The 17389-nt window shown below is 33.8% G+C and overlaps 1 protein-coding gene and 1 long non-coding RNA gene across 2 annotated transcripts in view; one reads left to right on the top strand and one right to left on the bottom strand.

The window, feature by feature from the left end:
• The window catches only part of LOC105675641 (uncharacterized), a 237926-nt gene extending 229362 nt beyond the window's left edge, over positions 1 to 8564 (bottom strand). The window contains exon 1 of the mRNA XM_067347814.1: positions 7961 to 8564. Within this exon, the coding sequence (XP_067203915.1) occupies positions 7961 to 8129 (169 nt within the window). The 5' untranslated portion in view covers positions 8130 to 8564. The remainder of the gene's footprint in view (positions 1 to 7960) is intronic.
• Positions 8565 to 13648: 5084 nt separating this feature from the next.
• LOC136997271 (uncharacterized) lies at positions 13649 to 15436 on the top strand. The gene is made up of 2 exons (XR_010888079.1): positions 13649 to 14708; positions 15291 to 15436. It is a non-coding gene; the product is annotated as an uncharacterized lncRNA (long non-coding RNA).
• Positions 15437 to 17389: the final 1953 nt, after the last annotated feature.

The raw sequence follows: 17389 nt of genomic DNA, 5'->3' as shown, positions 1-17389 counted from the left end.
TAAGACAACCGTTCTGCTCTGTGTAAAATTCGCTATTTTCCTCGTTCAATATCATTTATAAATATATCTTTGCCAATAAAAATTTTACCGTCGAACAATACAATATATCGTATTTGTCTCTATTTGATACGTCATATTTTTTAGTCGCAGCTTTTTCTGCCCTAAAGAAAATATCAATATAAAGTCATCAACCTAAATTCAATGACGTATGTTAGAAAGTAAACGACTGACGTTTTATGTAATTTCAAACACGATTATTGATCGTCATCATCAAATTAGCGTCATATATCAAACAGACTGCACGATGGGAAAGGAAAGAAGCGTGCACTGATAATCGCCCATCCGCTATTCATTTCGCCTGACAGTTTCATCAGCATTCCGCCAAGTTGGACGTAGAAAGAACGATAATTTCCCGCTCGCCGCCGCGGGAAAATTGCGATCGCTAGCGTTTCCTGGCGCATCCGCGGCGCACTCCGAACTTTCCCTTTCGTATAACTGCGGAACTATGATTGCAGAAAGATCAGAAAACTCTTCGACCTATCTGGTGCTGCGCAAACACAAAAAAGACTTTCACTCAAGGAAATAAAGCTTACACGAGACGGGTTCTCCATCTTCTCCCGGTGTGCATCGGCATGATCATCGGTATCACCGATAACAACGACCGTCCCAACCGGCACGACCGGTAATAACGAGAAATACGGAAAAGAACGTTGTCCTTCGTTCGCCGAGTAAACTTTAATACCTCGTAGCGCGGGACAGAGAGATTCTGTGTATTTATATTAGTCGCTTGGTAACTCAAGCTAGCACTGAGAAGTAAACGATTCCAGAGAATAAAGAAAAATTTTTCCTTTGAAAATGTCTCCATTTCTAACTAAACGATATTTACATACATATTGCCGATAATTTACATAACAATACCAACATTGACACTAAATTTTTAATTTTTTATTAAATAAATATTTAAAATATATAAATATACAATAAATCAGTATTTTCCATATCAATGTCTTGATTTAATCCTATTATTACTCTTCGGAATAGAAAAGTGCATTATTTAGAAAAAAGATGTTTTAAGAGCTTGGTTCAGTGCTGGATAATAAAGGCAAGGCGATATGTAAGGATAATTCTGGGCAAAATAACACGTTAGAAGTCTGACGAGCTCTAAACCAACTGCATTACATATCGCGCGAATCCGCGGCGCGAGTGCGGCCAGGATTTTACACGGCGGATCCCTCCCTGACCGGAGGTATTTCTCGCCGTTGTCCAACGGCGTAATGACGGATAATGACATAGGCCGTATAGAGCCCCGCGAAGCAAGAGAAAAAGAAAGATGCAGCTAACTCCTATAATATAAAATGGCGGGAACGCCGCGTCCGTTCACCGCGAGCGAGCATCCGCTTCACCTGTGCAACGCGCGTAGACGCACGTTGCAACGCGCCGTGCGTTTATTACACATATGCGAGACGCACATACATCGCGTCTCCGTAAGCGCTTAGAGCAGCGATCCTCACTGTACGATTATATGTTGCTTTCATGCTGTCCGTTAACCCTAAGCCATAGTGAGGTGAGTGTAGTGACTCAAAAGTATTATCAATTATTAGTTACAAATCATTTTCTAACCGCTATAGACTATAAATAATTATGATTTGCAAATTGTCATTCAATTATTCGCAAAAAAATCTTTCTACAAAAAATCAACATAAGGCACCGATAAGTTAATAAAGCAATAATTATTTATCATCTGCTAAAATTCAGAAAAGCAAATTGTTTTATTTAATGTTTAAAAGTAGCTTTCCCCAAAGAAAAAATATATGTGCACATTGCAATGGCAAACTGCATATAATTTCTTGTACGGTCAATTATCGTCGCTATAATTATTAGAGCAATTAGAAGAGCAGTGTAAATTGATACGAGCACTAAAATAATCTTTTCTAATGCAGCTGATATGAGTTTCATAATTGCGGCCCGCGACGAGTTCCCATAGCAAGTCGCGGAGTCTTATCGAAATACTAGTGAGGGCCTCTGCTTTAGAGAGAGCCGGCCTGGCATAGTAGAGAGAGAGTGCACGCAACTCCCACCTCTCTCAGTTGTCTGTGCCTGCGAGAGGATTACGTTCACCTGTGCATGGCCGACTGCCAGCCGATAATCATCCCACTACTCCACGCATTCTTTTTTAATTAGCGCGTACGCTCGTCCCTATTACGCTCCTCATGCAAAAGCCTTACTTACGATTCTAATGGGAGAGAAATAATTGAAGGGTTATATAAATAATTTCTGTAGCGATCATTCTTCTCCAGCAGGTACCTTTCCCAGTTTATAAATTATTTGCGTATAAAATAAACCATTCGTTTACTAACAGTGCTGAGAACTATTTACTTATTTTTTTCTATATTTTATATTATACAAGAATAATTATATTCGCCTTTTTAATTATTAATTCGACAATAGAAAAAAGAAAATGCAAGCAAGTACACACTAACTTTTTATTAAAAATGCTTAAAATGTATACTTTCTTATCTGAAAACTTATTTTACGAATAAAACATGGATTTTCTTTAAAAAGGTGAAAATCACTCTAATTGGAGTTCATTGAAGCGATAAATACATGGTTAAATGCATAAGTTGCAACGAAAGTACGCTGCGTATCTATAAATGCCGAAGGATTTTCGCACTTCGAAGCACTAATCGTTTCGAGAAACATATCCATTCTTCAAAAAAATAATCCGCCTAACATCCGAATGCGAGTAGGCGAAAAGATCCAACACTCCCGAGAATTCAATGTTTCGACAGACGCGAGAGTTGCACGTTTTTCCTCCTCCACGGATACCCTCATTCCGCCTTTAATACCGACGCGGGAATGCATTTACAGCCACCGATTATGCGCCATTGTGCCGCCGATGAAACAATTTAAACGTGCGAAGTAACGAGCATTATTTAAGACAGATCAAAATAATCGCTTCACGTTTCAGCAGTGCCACGAATAACGGAAGAGTTGCGAGACGAATAATTATCACGTCGAGATGACGTGTTACGGCACGTTGATAACCGCACTGTGTTGTTACCTCGCGATCTTTTTTCGTGCCCGCGGCGTCGAAATTCTGCGATTGTGCGAAAGAATGCGATTTTATTTAACGCTCGCATGATTGAAACAATCGTTTCCTCGACTGGCAAAAAATTCATATAACAATTTAGACGTATTTCACAGCTCCATATTAATCGTACTTTCTCTTAATCGCCCATAAAACAAAATAATAAAATTTACGAAAGTTCTTTCACAAAAATGACAAAACAGGAATAGTGACGTGACTTATGAAATAAGCGGTAACATCAATATTTTTAATTGATTTTGTAAGCTTCTTGCTAATTATATTGCTAATTATTCCTAAAAGTAAAAAATAAGTTAATTATATATTAGAAAGTTTTACTGTAACAAAATGCGATCTTATTCTGTGAGACTATAAGTCATCGCTGCAAGTGTAATTAAAACAGTCACTCTTAAAAAACGCGATTATAAAGTTGTTATTGACAGCGTCTATTTGCCGCTTGCATAATCGAAACACCTCTGTGAAGTTGGCACGTGTTTCTCGTCGGAATTCGACTTATTCTCGGCATTACACTTCGTAATGACTGATCAAAGCGCACACAACTCGACATAAATCATTGATATTGCATTGAATTATACCGCAAGCCTTATAAGAAAAAAAGAGTAGCCAAATATCTTAGTTTTTACTTACTAAGTTATTTCTACTGTCTAAGTTATTTCTAAAATTGTCGAAATTCTAAAAAATTTGAAACAATTAATTCTTTTTTAATTGATACTCTTTAGCATTAATATTGTAAATATACGAAAAGCATAAAAGTAATATGTAAAATATATTTTTAAAACATTTTGATATTAATTTTTATCTGAAGCAATAAAAAATTATTATTGAATCATAAAAAATAAATTACGATAAATTTGAAATGTAATTAAAATTTGTCGCACATCAAATTCGAGTAAAAATTCACTAGTGCTGCTAATACTTTTAGTTCTCAACAAATACAATAGCAATGCGCTAGACACATTTAGACACGCTAAATCGTAAAGAAAGGAGGCAAAAAGGAATAAAATTTCCTCATTCGCTTGAAGAAGGCTCCCTCGCTAACTCTCGCGCGGCAATAAAGAAATTTTAACTATTCATTGTTCTGGCATAATAATGGGAGCGAAATGCCCGCGCGTTCTACGCAACGTTGCGGGAGGGTTCGTGATGGAACAGTAGAACGCACGGGCAAAAGATTCTAAGCGAGTTAATGTCTCTAATTATAACCGGTTATAAAATTACACCCTTCGCACGGAGTAGGAGTGACCGAACGCGTTCTGGTCAGATCGTAAATTTCCTCTAAAAATGAAGAGGGGGTCCAGCCACCACCGCCGCCGTCGCCCGCGGAATTTTAAGTACTCTTTGCACCGCGAACACATTATCAGCCGTTAAATCTCGGCAGTTCGCTTAGCGTAAATCAATTCATGAATTTTCGTCTCGGTTCCTCCTCGAAACGCGCGTCCTTGAAAATCGTTGCGCAAATACAAGTAAACATTACGTTGTTGCGAAAAGAATAACACTGGCACAGTCTTGAGAAAAAATGTAAATCTCTGAGTGTAATGCAATTTTGTAACGTCGCTAAATGTAGGATAAAAAGGTAGTAAAATCTTATATTTAAAAAATGTAAAACACCAACTTTTTTGGCTCGTACTTAACAAAATTCGTATTTGAATTGTATGTTCTACTATTCCGATATTAAATATTTCAATTATCAAATCTGAAATCTACATGTAATTTTTATCTACAATTTTTTATTTTTAAAATCCTTCTTTTTAATTAAGGTTGCACAAATTTATTTTCTTCGTTTAATAAACTCATATTACAAATAAAGTAGTTTTACTGGAGTTCTCTCATACGTACATGACGTTCTTGATAGCAGAATGTTGCAAACTTGCAAAAACACGAATAAAAATATCACGCGTTGATATATGACTTCGCAGCCGGGGTTAGGACAAATCGTACAAACCTTGGAATGGCTTAATCTTAATTAAATCTTCCACGGTTATCTAACATTGTATGTTTTTTCCGAGCATCCTGAATCTTCCTAGAAAATTGCATCCTATTGCAATCTATTCTTCACGGCGACCCTGCGAAGCCACGCGAGCGAACGACGAGGCGGTGGTAGCAGCCCTGATAAGACACCACACTGACTATATCTCATAATATAAATCCTATTATCGAAAGCCATGAAAAGAAACCACGCGTTGCACTTGCAACTTGAAACGTAACGCGTTTCATATGAGATAAATTGAATTCTTGCCTTTGCAGGATTATCCCTTGACTCCTTGTACGCGCTATTAATTAATATCTACTTCAATCAATTTTCCAATAAAATTATTCTTTGAGAAAAGATTTCAAAGTATTTTTCTTAACACAAGAAATATATACGATATGATCATAGAATATATAAATATAAATATGTGATGTAATATATTTTGCGGAGTGAGAACATTCTCAAGCGATAAAAACCCTTAGTCTCTTTTCGTTTCATATTTTTATAAAAATTTCAACTTTTATCCAACTAGTAAACACATACTTAAACGAGGCAACCTAAACAGATGCATCGGATATCTTATGGGTCGATCCGCGGACTGCGCCAAATTGGTACGCGTGATTCATTAAGGATTACCTTAAGAGTTGTAAATAACGTCAGAGGCACTCGTAAATTCCGTGATCGTTAAATAAATACCAACGGCATGTTCGCAAACAGTTATCTGTAGGCCACATTCGCACGAGGTCCCTCCTTTTAACAGCAGCCTGGACACGTACGTACCATTCGCATCAAGGTTAGAAGAGGGATTCAACGTGAACCGATGCCAGAAACATTTTCCGCGTACAATTCCCCCAATGAATGCATATGCATTCGCCGTACGACACATTGTCGCACGTCGAAGAGCCATCCGCTATTGATTCGCGGAAAGTCACTCGCTCTCGGCTATCACCAAGGAATTCTTAATTTCTCTTACGTCAGTTCTTATTTTATTTTCGAGAAAATAATATCATACATATATTTAGAAAATGATAAATTCTCATTGTAGTATTTAGTATTAGATTTATCGTATTTTGTAATAAAATATTTTCTTTGACACATTCAAGCATTCTGCATAAAAGTATAATTCAATAATAAGTGAAACTTTATTCAATGAAATGAATAAGTATATATTAAATTATATGCCGTACAATAAATTCAATAGGCTATAAAGAACTATTTTTTTTTTGGCTACTTTCTCTTTGATAAATACCGATTACCTTTGAGAAGGTATGACAGACATCGCGAAAAAGTTTAAGCCGTCATTTGTCATTTCAGGGAGCCACAATCCATTAAGTTCAAGCCCACGAAACCATCATCTCGATATTTTCCTAACGCCGCAGCGCGTCGAAGCGTGACTAAATACCGCTGACAATGATCTAACACGAAACGCAATCGTCGCGAAAAAAAGCTCGGCCGCCGGCTTCAGCATGCCGACCGTGTCAAAATTCATTTACTGTAGTTATCGCGTTCGGCTGCCAATAGAAAGTGCGATCGCGCGAAGGCGCGAGCAATTTGCACTCACAAAGGAGACTTTGCGAGGACTCATCAGCTTTGCGATCGTAGCACGAAGGCATGCTTCCGCCTTTCTAAGCGCATGCAAATTAATCGATTTGATCGGGACGACGGATGCGGCTCGACAATAAACGCCGTGCATTTCTAAACATCATGGGAAACCGACCCAAGTCTATTATCGGACGTTTAATTGTGATACCGTACACGTCGCGAAACGCATAACAAATCGTAGAAAACCTAACGAGCTTTGTGTTGCGCAAAAGGAATACAAAAGTGAAATTATAATACATATGTGAATTATAGTATCAGTATAAAATTATAATATAAAATATCACCTTTGTCCCGCACATACAATAAATTAAAGCTTCCAGTATTAAAAAATGAGCTATATGTATTGTCAATCAATATAATTATTAAATCTGCAATTAAACATAATTGATAGAAACGAGCAAAATTTAATAGCCATGATTTCTACTCGATGTGTAGTTCACCATTTTACAAAGTATTTGCTTTAAAATGAAGGAAGATGTGCAAGCGTACTTTCACAAAAGCGAACGAGTGCAAAGGTCGTTCTTCACCGGCAAAGCTGATTGTGAGACGAGCAACAAAGTTCAAGCGTTCACCGTCATTGCAATAATCTTCGCAAGGGAATAAAAGGAAGAAAAATCGATAGATAAGGATGCAACGACGGTGAAATGTCTTGGGTGTTCCTTTCACCTTTCTATATTATTATATTTTTATACAGATGCAATTTAAAATACTATGTTATAAAGTACTGTGAAAAGTTGTAATCAATCAAGAATAGCAATTATTATTATTTTTATTATTGATATAAGAATGATTAGAAAGAAAATGCATTACATTTCTGTTAAATATTACGTTGTTATTATCAACTTATAACAGATAATTATTTCTTGTATTAACTATTCTGTGTAATTTAAATTTTTACCATTAATAATTTTAATTATTAGTTTTTTATTATTTCTTCCACATTTGTTATTTAATTATAAATACATCCGCCTATTACTTCTATTATTAAACATCAATCTAAACGTACTAATATTTTCGTATTAAATTATTATCAGCACACTCCAAAAATAGAAAAAAATAGAAACAAATATACAAAAAATAGAAATCGCAGAATAATAAATAATAAATTAATTATAATATATAAGAGCTAGTCTTCGCAGTTATCTAACATTTCACATTTTTTAGTCTTTCTATGTCAATTAAATTGGAATGTTATTATTTCATAAAAACCATTGACGGTTGATTAAAAATTCGATGGTGACATGCCGAGAACGAGGTTAAGTAGAATACTGAACTCGTCCACTAACCTGTATCAAGACGCGCTGGTTGCCGCTCGCTGGTTGCCGGAAGGGGTCCCAAGTTGTACTCCAAGGTCGCAACATCCTCGGTCCGCATCGACACCACCAGCACTGCAGAAATCAACAGGAATGACGTCAATAACACTGTCCTCACCGATGTTCGGCCGATGGGCGTCATTTTTCGGCTGACACTCGTTCCAAAACACTATTCCGCACTCAAGCCTAATCGTCGCGCCGCGGTCATCGCGCGCCGTGCCGCGGTCACATTTTTTCGATTCGCAAATATGGAATCGTGCTACGCAAATTCACTGTACGCGCGTTTTACTCGAACCACTTACGGCCGGACGCGAATGAAATTTCGTACAAAACTTCGAAACGACGACTCCGAAACGCGAACGTCGATGTCGTACAGCAGCGGTGCTCCATGTGAACTTAGGCGCGTATCGCGTAAAAATTTCACAAAAGTCACGTGACTGTACTGTTATATTTCGATCGCGCGCCGATGGTAGCTATAAAGGTAGGATGAAAGAAGAGAAGGAAATCGCCGCTGTTGTCAGCCCGGTAGCGCGTGCTACCTGTTTTGAAAGAAGTGTGCGCCCGCCACACTAGTCCATGCCGCACTGCTACACCGCAGTCAGGTGTTTGAGCGCACGCGATCGAACCGCGACATCTCCCGAGAGTTCGCCGAAACGACCGCACGCGCGAAACCGCGCTCAACTATCACGCGAGCCGCGCATTGCCGCGCACCTACAACACTTTCTACCTCTCTCGCCACGTGATCTCGGCGACTTGCCGGCGATTTCATTCATGGAGACACACTCTTTTCACTTTATCCCGTAGCTCGTACTCGCTCGAACGTGCACAATCGTTTCAATTATCACTGTGCATTGCACGTACAGATTATATTATTGCTCTTTGTAACAATAAAACGCGAATCCGGTATAATTAAACAAGGAAATGAAAGATGCAATCGTTATATTTAAACACTTGTTATTTAAACACGATAAAAAATAAATTAGCGCAATTTTTAATAATTCATTATATTCTTGTAAATGTACAAAATGTCCCAGATTAATTATATTACTGTTAATAGCAGATTCCTAAAATCACGGGGGGACGCCTACCTAGAAACTTTGAAAAAATCGATTTTTGGGTTTTGATATTTTCTTGAAGTACAACATTTTAAAAATATTTCCTAAAAATTTTAAGTCAATCCGAATCAAATTGACAAAGTTATAAGCGTCTAAATGTTACTCGGAAGGAGCGTTCGAGCGTTCGAGCGTTCGAGCGTTCGAGCGTTCGAGCAGGTATTCAAACAATCGCGAAACAGGAATCTATGGGTCGTTGAAACCTATACAACGTAACCCAATCTAATCTCCTTTGTGAGACGTTTTGTGCGAAGGTTCCTGTATACCTGTATTAGTAAATATAACGGTCCGAGGCTAACGTACATAAAATTTAGAGAGGGTCAGTTAGTTTTGAGCTGTACAGCAGAACAGTTGTTTTCATTTCGCTCGTGAATAATAAATTGCCATGGGACGTAAAGGCTCAAGAGAGTTAAAAACAATTCAAAATGTTCGATTATCAAGAAGTAAAAAACGACAGCAGCCTAAAAGTGCTCATGAGTTGGAGACTGACATTGATCAAAGTACATCTGCAAAAAAATTAAAATTGCAAAAGGACATATTTATGAGAACCTCAGCAATGATACTTTATTAGAAAGATGCATTGGTGGATTTAATCAAAATAATAATGAGAGCTTCAACCAGCTCATTTGGAAGATAAGTCCAAAAATTTATCACAGTGGCTTTAATATTGTTGAAATAGCAGCCTACATCGCAACCTGCATCTTTAATGAAGGCACTTCTTCATTATTAAAGATTTTTGAAGCCATGGAAGTAAATTGTGGCCCAAATATTCATTTGTATGCGGCAAAGAAGGATGAGGAGCGAATACAAAAAGCTAATGTCCGCGCGCAAGCAAGTACGCACGAAGCAAGACAGGGTCGTAGGCAAGACCAGCTTGAAGTTTTGGAGATGGCAGCTGATGCAGAAAGATTGTTATATGGACCAGGAATAGATGATTCAATGTAAGTTAAAAAATTAATTTTTTATTTAGGTGTAAACATGACACAAAACTTTAAAACGCGTTTTCTCAAAATCACTTTTTCAAAGTCGGTGACCAACATAACTCAAAAATCAGTCGATCGATTTATTTCAAATTTTACAGGCTTATTTAAGAGATCAAAATCTAGGTCACTACGAGGGCTTTTTCCTTTTTTTTTGCTTACTTTTTTTTTATACACAAAAAAACGAGCAATTTTTTGGTCAAAATCGATACCTTAACTTTACACCGCCGCCATTTTGTTTCAAATCAATTTTTCAAAAATGCGGCCCGTAGAGACCTAGATAATTTAATATATAAACTAAAAATTTTCGATTTTTTGATTTCAGATAATCCTGCCTTGAGATAGAGTGGTCACCGCACAACGCCTCTAAAAAAGGACGTCCACGGCATCGATGAATATCTCAATTACTTTTTATAATTTGGTCATAAAAAAATTATTATAGTATGTCAAAAATGTATATTTTATAATAATCTACTTTTTATTAATAAAAATTTATTCAGTATTTAAAAAAAAATTCCCGAAAAAGCATGTATTTTTCACTTCTCTAGGTAGGCGTCCCCCCTTAAAGATAAAAATCTTTATATTAAAATGTTAAGGCTTTGATAGTTTTTAAATGGAAAGTAGTTGATCAATCCAATTGTCAAAAATTCTTGCACTGAAATACGTCGCATATTGATTTTTATATTCTAACCATATGAGAAACTTCAGAAATCTATTATTAATAGGTGATACGGTTAGTCTGAGACATCTTGTATATTTTACATTACATTTAAATCTATTCTTTTAATGATATTAAAATAAAACGAATTGAATTGACTTACCAGAACGGTATGTTAGATCAACTTGTAAACTCCGCTGCTGCACATTGTGCTGGTAAGTCAATTCAATACGTTTTATTTTAATATCACTAAGAGAATAGATTTAAAAATAATTAAAAATATACAAGGTATCTCAGATTAATCCATTAATAGCAGATTTCTGAGGATTCTCATATGGTTGATGTAAAAATCAATATACATACGATGTGCCTGAGCACGAGAATGTTTGACAATCGGATTGGTCAACTATATCACTTTCCATTTAAAAACTATTGTAGCCTTGACATTTTGATATAAAAATTTTTATCTCCAAGTAACTTCAGGGATCTGCTATTAACGAATGATACAGTTGGTCCAAAACATACTGTATAATAAAGCTTGTATGTATTATTATTTAATTCATAAGTAAAACACATCTTCACTACTAATCTCAATTATGCAAAAATTAACTATTAATATTTTTTTATTCTTTATTCTTTAAATATGAAAACTATATCTTAGATTAAAACTTCTCAAAACTATATAGATATGTAGGTGCATCTCATAACTTCGTGTGAAATCCATTGTCTCAATTAGATACAAATAATATAATCACGTAAGTTAATCTTTCCGCATTTTCTCTGCGTGCTGCATCGATTTGGAACAACGGCGAACGGAATTCGCTCGGTATAGTTAACCTTGAAGCTCTCTCGGCGCAGAGAAGTCGCAGCCAGTATTTAATTTAAGCCCGGCCGTTCAGGAGAAAAAAAAGTTGTTGGTACAGGAAGCGCGATGGGTCTCGAGTACGCGAGTAACGGACCGTATTTCGAGTCCCGTTAAGCGACAAGCTCATTGATGGTAAATCGACTGCCCGCGTTATCTTACAATTAATCGGTTAAAGTCGTCGATATGCCAAATACAACTTGAAGCGTGGTACTTTAACTAACACACAATCGCTATTTCGTGATTCGCTACTAATTTATTCTATTGCTAGCTTCATTCTGTTGCTAATAATTAAAATTGTGGAATTGCTCATAATTATTGCATTAAAATAAAAAGCAAGATAAATAAACAGCGCAATAATTTTACATCACGCATTTTTGTATTTAAACATTTTTCAATGGCTCATTTCCCATTTCTCATTTCTCTTCAAAACCTTTCATTTTGAAATTCTTCTCAAAAAAGACAGCATATGCAAGTTAATAATAATGTGATATGATGAAAATCATGAAAGTATAAGGATAAACATATTTGTGGCCGAAGCCAATAAGATTGACGCAAATTGACAAATCAAAATCAAGTATTATATATGTGTACATAATAAGCCGATTGCTTCTCATTGTCACGGTGTCATTCAGAAAACACAGACGATCGAAAGTTTGGAATTGGTAAGTTGAACATAGTTATATTATAATGCTAACATTTGTTATATTAAATTGATTAAATAAGGTTTTGCTATTAATTTATAAAGAAAGTTTTTAATATTTTAATATTTTTATATTAATTGATAAATTTATATTACAATTATTACCAACATGACAACATATTCTCTCGAATCTCTCTTCAGAAGTACTTATACTTTTCTTTTGATCCTCTCGTCGACATCAATTATCGTTCATAAGACACTATTATATATCGTTCCAAATTAAATTATGTTAAATAATATCATGTCACTTTATGTATTAGAATAAAATTTGACAAACATTTATTATTGATAAGATTAGTACTGGAACCAGTTATTCTTTGCTAGAGAGTAAACGTACTGTTTTATTTTGTGCATAATATTAATTATAGGTCATATGTGTAACGAATATATATAAAACTATTTCACACTAATCCTATTATTAAATAATTAAATTTAGTGCATAAAGTTTATCGTGAAAAATGTTACTAATACAGATTACTAATTGAAATTTTTATTATCTGTTAGTGGCCACATGACTTTCTCAATATATATATATATATATATTATGAATATTTTATTTTTCCTTTTGCACACAATTCAACGCTATACTGATTTCTTTCATGCAATGTAACAAAAATTAATCTCTTTTATTATTTAGCATAAATTTAACATATCTACATTATTGATTTTAAACAATCAAAAAAGTAGTGCAATAATGATAACCTTAAGTATAAATAAAAAAAATATAAAAAAAATTGTAACCAAAATTTTTTATTTTTTAGAAGAAAAAGACCATATAAGATCTCACAATAAATGTTATAAAGCAAATATTATAGATCATCATCTGTATGCTTTTAAGTTTTGGTAATGAAATGATTGTGTAATGAGATGATGATGTTGTATGTGTGTTTCCATTATACATAAACAAATTATTAGTTGATTATTTTCTTCATATCACATATTTTGAATGTGACATAAAATATCTGCCTTTTTGTTGAACTTTCCTGTATTTTTATTCAAAACGTCCATTTGTTAATTACTCAAATTTTTTTCTAAATGATTTACTAATATTGACTTTAAACATTAATAGACTTAATTTAAAAAAAAAACTGAATAAAAGATACATTTTAACAGTTTAGCAGCTCATTTTGTTAAAATAATGTGATTTTTTTCTAGTAAAAAAGGTTCTATCTAATAATAAGATTTGTTCACTTCCTATATTAATTCTTGTAAAAAAATTTGTGTCATTAACGTACTTCGTCTATTAGTTATAATTATAATTGATTATTAAATATTGATTATTAATTAAATTTATTTTTCCAGGTATTATAATGCAAAATACGTCAAACAGTACAGAAAATAAAACATACGATAAGAATACTCACAATCAGAATACTACATCAAGTAATTTTCTTTATGTCACATATTTTAAAACATAATACCTAATCTTTGTTTAATTATTTTCTGCGTTTCCATTCAAAACGTCGATTTGTTAATTGCTTAAATTTCTTTCTAAATAATTCACTAATGCTGACTATAAATATTAATAGACTTAATTGAAAAAAAACTTAATAAAAGATACATTTTAACAGTTTAGCAACTCATTTTGTTAAAATAATGTGATTTTTTTTTAGTAAAAAGGTTCTACCTAATAATAAAATTTGTTCACTTCCTATATTAATTCTTGTGAAAAAATTTGTGTCATTAACGTACTTCGTCTATTAGTTATAATTATAATTGATTATTAATTAAATTTATTTTTTCAGGTATTATAATGCAAAATACGTCAAACAGTACAGAAAATAAAACATACGATAAGAATACTCACAATGAGAATACTACATCAAGTAATTTTCTTCATGTCACATATTTTGAAACATAATACCTAATCTTTGTTTAATTATTTCCTGCGTTTCCATTCAAAACATCGATTTGTTAATTACTTAAATTTCTTTCTAAATAATTCACTAATTCTTACTATAAATATTAATAGACTTAATTAAAAAAAAAAACTTAATAAAAATACATTTTATCAATTTAACAGGTTTTATTTGATTAAACTTATTTGATTAAAGTAATTTGACTTTTTATATCTAGCAAGAAAGGTTCTTCCAAACAGTAAAATTTTATCACTTCTATTCATTAATTCAAAAAAAATTTGTATTGTTAACGAACATGATATATTAATTATAAATATAATTAATTATATAGTAATTAAATTTATTTGTACAGGTATTATAAAACATCATACGTCAAACAGTACAGAAAATAAAACATACAATGAAAATGTTCACAATACTACATCTATTATTCAAGATACTATAGTACCAAAACCCAGAAAAAATCAGCAGTAAGACTCCTGCTTCAAATGTGGGTTCCAGTTTTCATATTAGTAGGTGGAAATGGTATTCTTTTGTGTTGCTATGAGTAAGTTCGCTTTTTCTATTCTTTTTCTCTTGTGTGTGTGTGTGTGCGTGCGTGCGTGCGTGCGTGCGTGTGTGTAATTTTAGAAGTATCATTTACTTTCATAACAGTTATACATATAAACAAGTCACAAATAATTTGAAATTTCATCAAAAACAAAAAAAAATTAAATTTTGGCAAAATAATATTAATATCTTAACATCTCTCTTGTGCAATTTTGATGCTAATTAATTTTATTACATTAAAAAATAAAATAATGTTTATTATTGTTATAAGAACAAATAATTTTATAAATAAAAATACAACATGATAATCTTAGCAAAATTTATAGAAATTATCCCGTTATGTTCACAAATCTATATTAGCATTTTTAGAGTGCACGAATTAATATTAAATTGCAAATACCTATTGACATTTTCTCTAGATAGCAAAGCTAACAGATAGTCCTTTCTTGTGCTAATTAATTAAACCATTGCCACTTCACAGTATCGTCAATTTAACAGATTATACACATATGTAAATGCATATAAATTATTTATTACGCTTTATTAGAATGAAAATAATTTGTAATAATTATAAACGTAGAGTTTGGCGCCGCAAATTTCGACGTATACTCATACTTCTGCGAATCTTCCGATGGATTTGTCCAAGATTCACGAGGTACCACGAAAGGCCCGAAATGTGGGAGTCCGAAATTGAGGAGCCTCTCATCGAATTTCAAGCGAGTAACGTAAGTAAAATATGCAGTCAAATATACGTGATGGAATACGTAGAGTAATTCAATAACTATTAACATTCTCGATATTTTTCAACTCATTGTATTATAAAAAATAGATTATTACATAATGCATTCCATTTGTTTGTTCAATAGAGTCATTTTCGAGATTTAAAACAGGATGGCGCTAAAATCCGGAATAATTAATCGCATAATTTATCATTTATAAATCCACGCGAAATACGCGTTGGCGCTTACTCGCCAGTCAACCGCGTGCTACGCATTGAAACGCATCGGGGTCTGAAAAAGGGCTCCGAACTGGCTCTTCTTTTAAGCTATTAATGATTTTAATAATCTGTTTAATATGGATGTATATTCCAAAAACAGCTAATTTTAAGTTTTATACACGTTGCTATTGTGTCGCGATCAATATTATTTGGTGCGAGAGCAGTTATTTTTTCTATTTGGCCGCACTTTCAATAAACACCTGAAATTTTGATGTCCGCAACGATTCTATGCCGTTTTCTAAATATTATTATTAGATATTGTGTGACTACTGTTTCTATAATATTCTTTCATGTTATAAAAATCATGCAAACTGTTCATAATAATAATTTGCACGAGATAGATTGAATGAAAGGCTAATTCAATGCTTTTTTTCAGACGCATTTTTCGATGCATTTTACGCATTGTGCATAGCGCACAGTTAACGACGGATGAGTGGTAATAACGCGAGTAATAAACAACAAAAAACGATTAATTGTCGTGGATTTTAGCGCAATCCCGAAGAGTTTACAAAATAAAATATTTATTTTATTTTTTCAATATATTGCTATTATTCATACAGAATGTTAAAAAAAAGGTCACATATTTTGAGAGCAAGTAGTATTCATCAAAACAAGAAAAAAAAGTCTAATTAACATGGGTGCTACCATTAATATCTTCGAGAGTACAGGCTAACTTTCTATTTGAGCTTTTTGTCTTTTTCTTCACTCAAAAAAATATTTCGCTGATGTAGTTAGATTTCTAGACATCGCAACAAGAATGTATCGCTATTTTTCGTATCTGTGAAAACATTGTTTGTCACATATAGAATTTATAGCAGTAATGTTCTAGCAATAGCTTCTGAAAAATTTAGGTACCATTGCTAAATGTTATTCATTGCATGATCTAACACGTGATTGATCTTATACAGATAGGCGCTTTAGAGAAACTTTCTTTTTAAAGTTCACAAACAATACAGATATATATTCTGTTTCTGTCATTTAAACTGATTAAGTAATTACATATGCAATATCACAACAGTTGCTAATCATTTATCTGTTTTAGTTAATTTTTTACACCTAGAAAATTTGAGCTATTATTGCAAGATCATTTTTTTGAGTATTATTGGTCGTTTCACCTCTACGTTTTGATATAGTAAAATTGGGTTATAATAACATTGGATTTATAGGTATCAGGTTATATTAAGGAAAGAGCAATAAAGTTTTGTCAGAGTATACCGTTTCTCTGAGATGTACGGCTGAAAAATGTGTGACAATGGATGGGAATCATATAGAGCACCTCCTATCAAGAGACACGGTAGTGTCTCGCGCCAAGTTCACGCGCAGCGCGCAACGCAAGCGCAAGACCGACCGTGTCTCTTTACGCGAGCCCGAAAGTTGAGACGAGCAGAGATTATCGGATCTCAATAACGGCTGGGCCGATTGAGTTGATAATAGGCTCAATCGATAGCGCATACCCAAATTACATAAGAAAAGTATGCTTGTTTTTACTGTAGGTGCTGTAGAAAAAGTTATAATAGTCCAAAGTCGAAATGTTGAATAATATAGGATCCACTAAAATGTCCAGTTTCCGATTTCTGACGTTAAGTGCGCTGATGGCGCTGAGAAGCCGCGCGGCGCGCGCTTACGATTTGACATTTTTACATAAACTTTCAGATCAGTAAGGCCGGTATTCATAGTCCGTT

Source organism: Linepithema humile, chromosome 1 (assembly GCF_040581485.1).
Source record: "Linepithema humile isolate Giens D197 chromosome 1, Lhum_UNIL_v1.0, whole genome shotgun sequence".
NCBI lineage: Eukaryota > Metazoa > Arthropoda > Insecta > Hymenoptera > Formicidae > Linepithema > Linepithema humile.
This window is presented reverse-complemented; position numbering and strand designations above follow the sequence as displayed.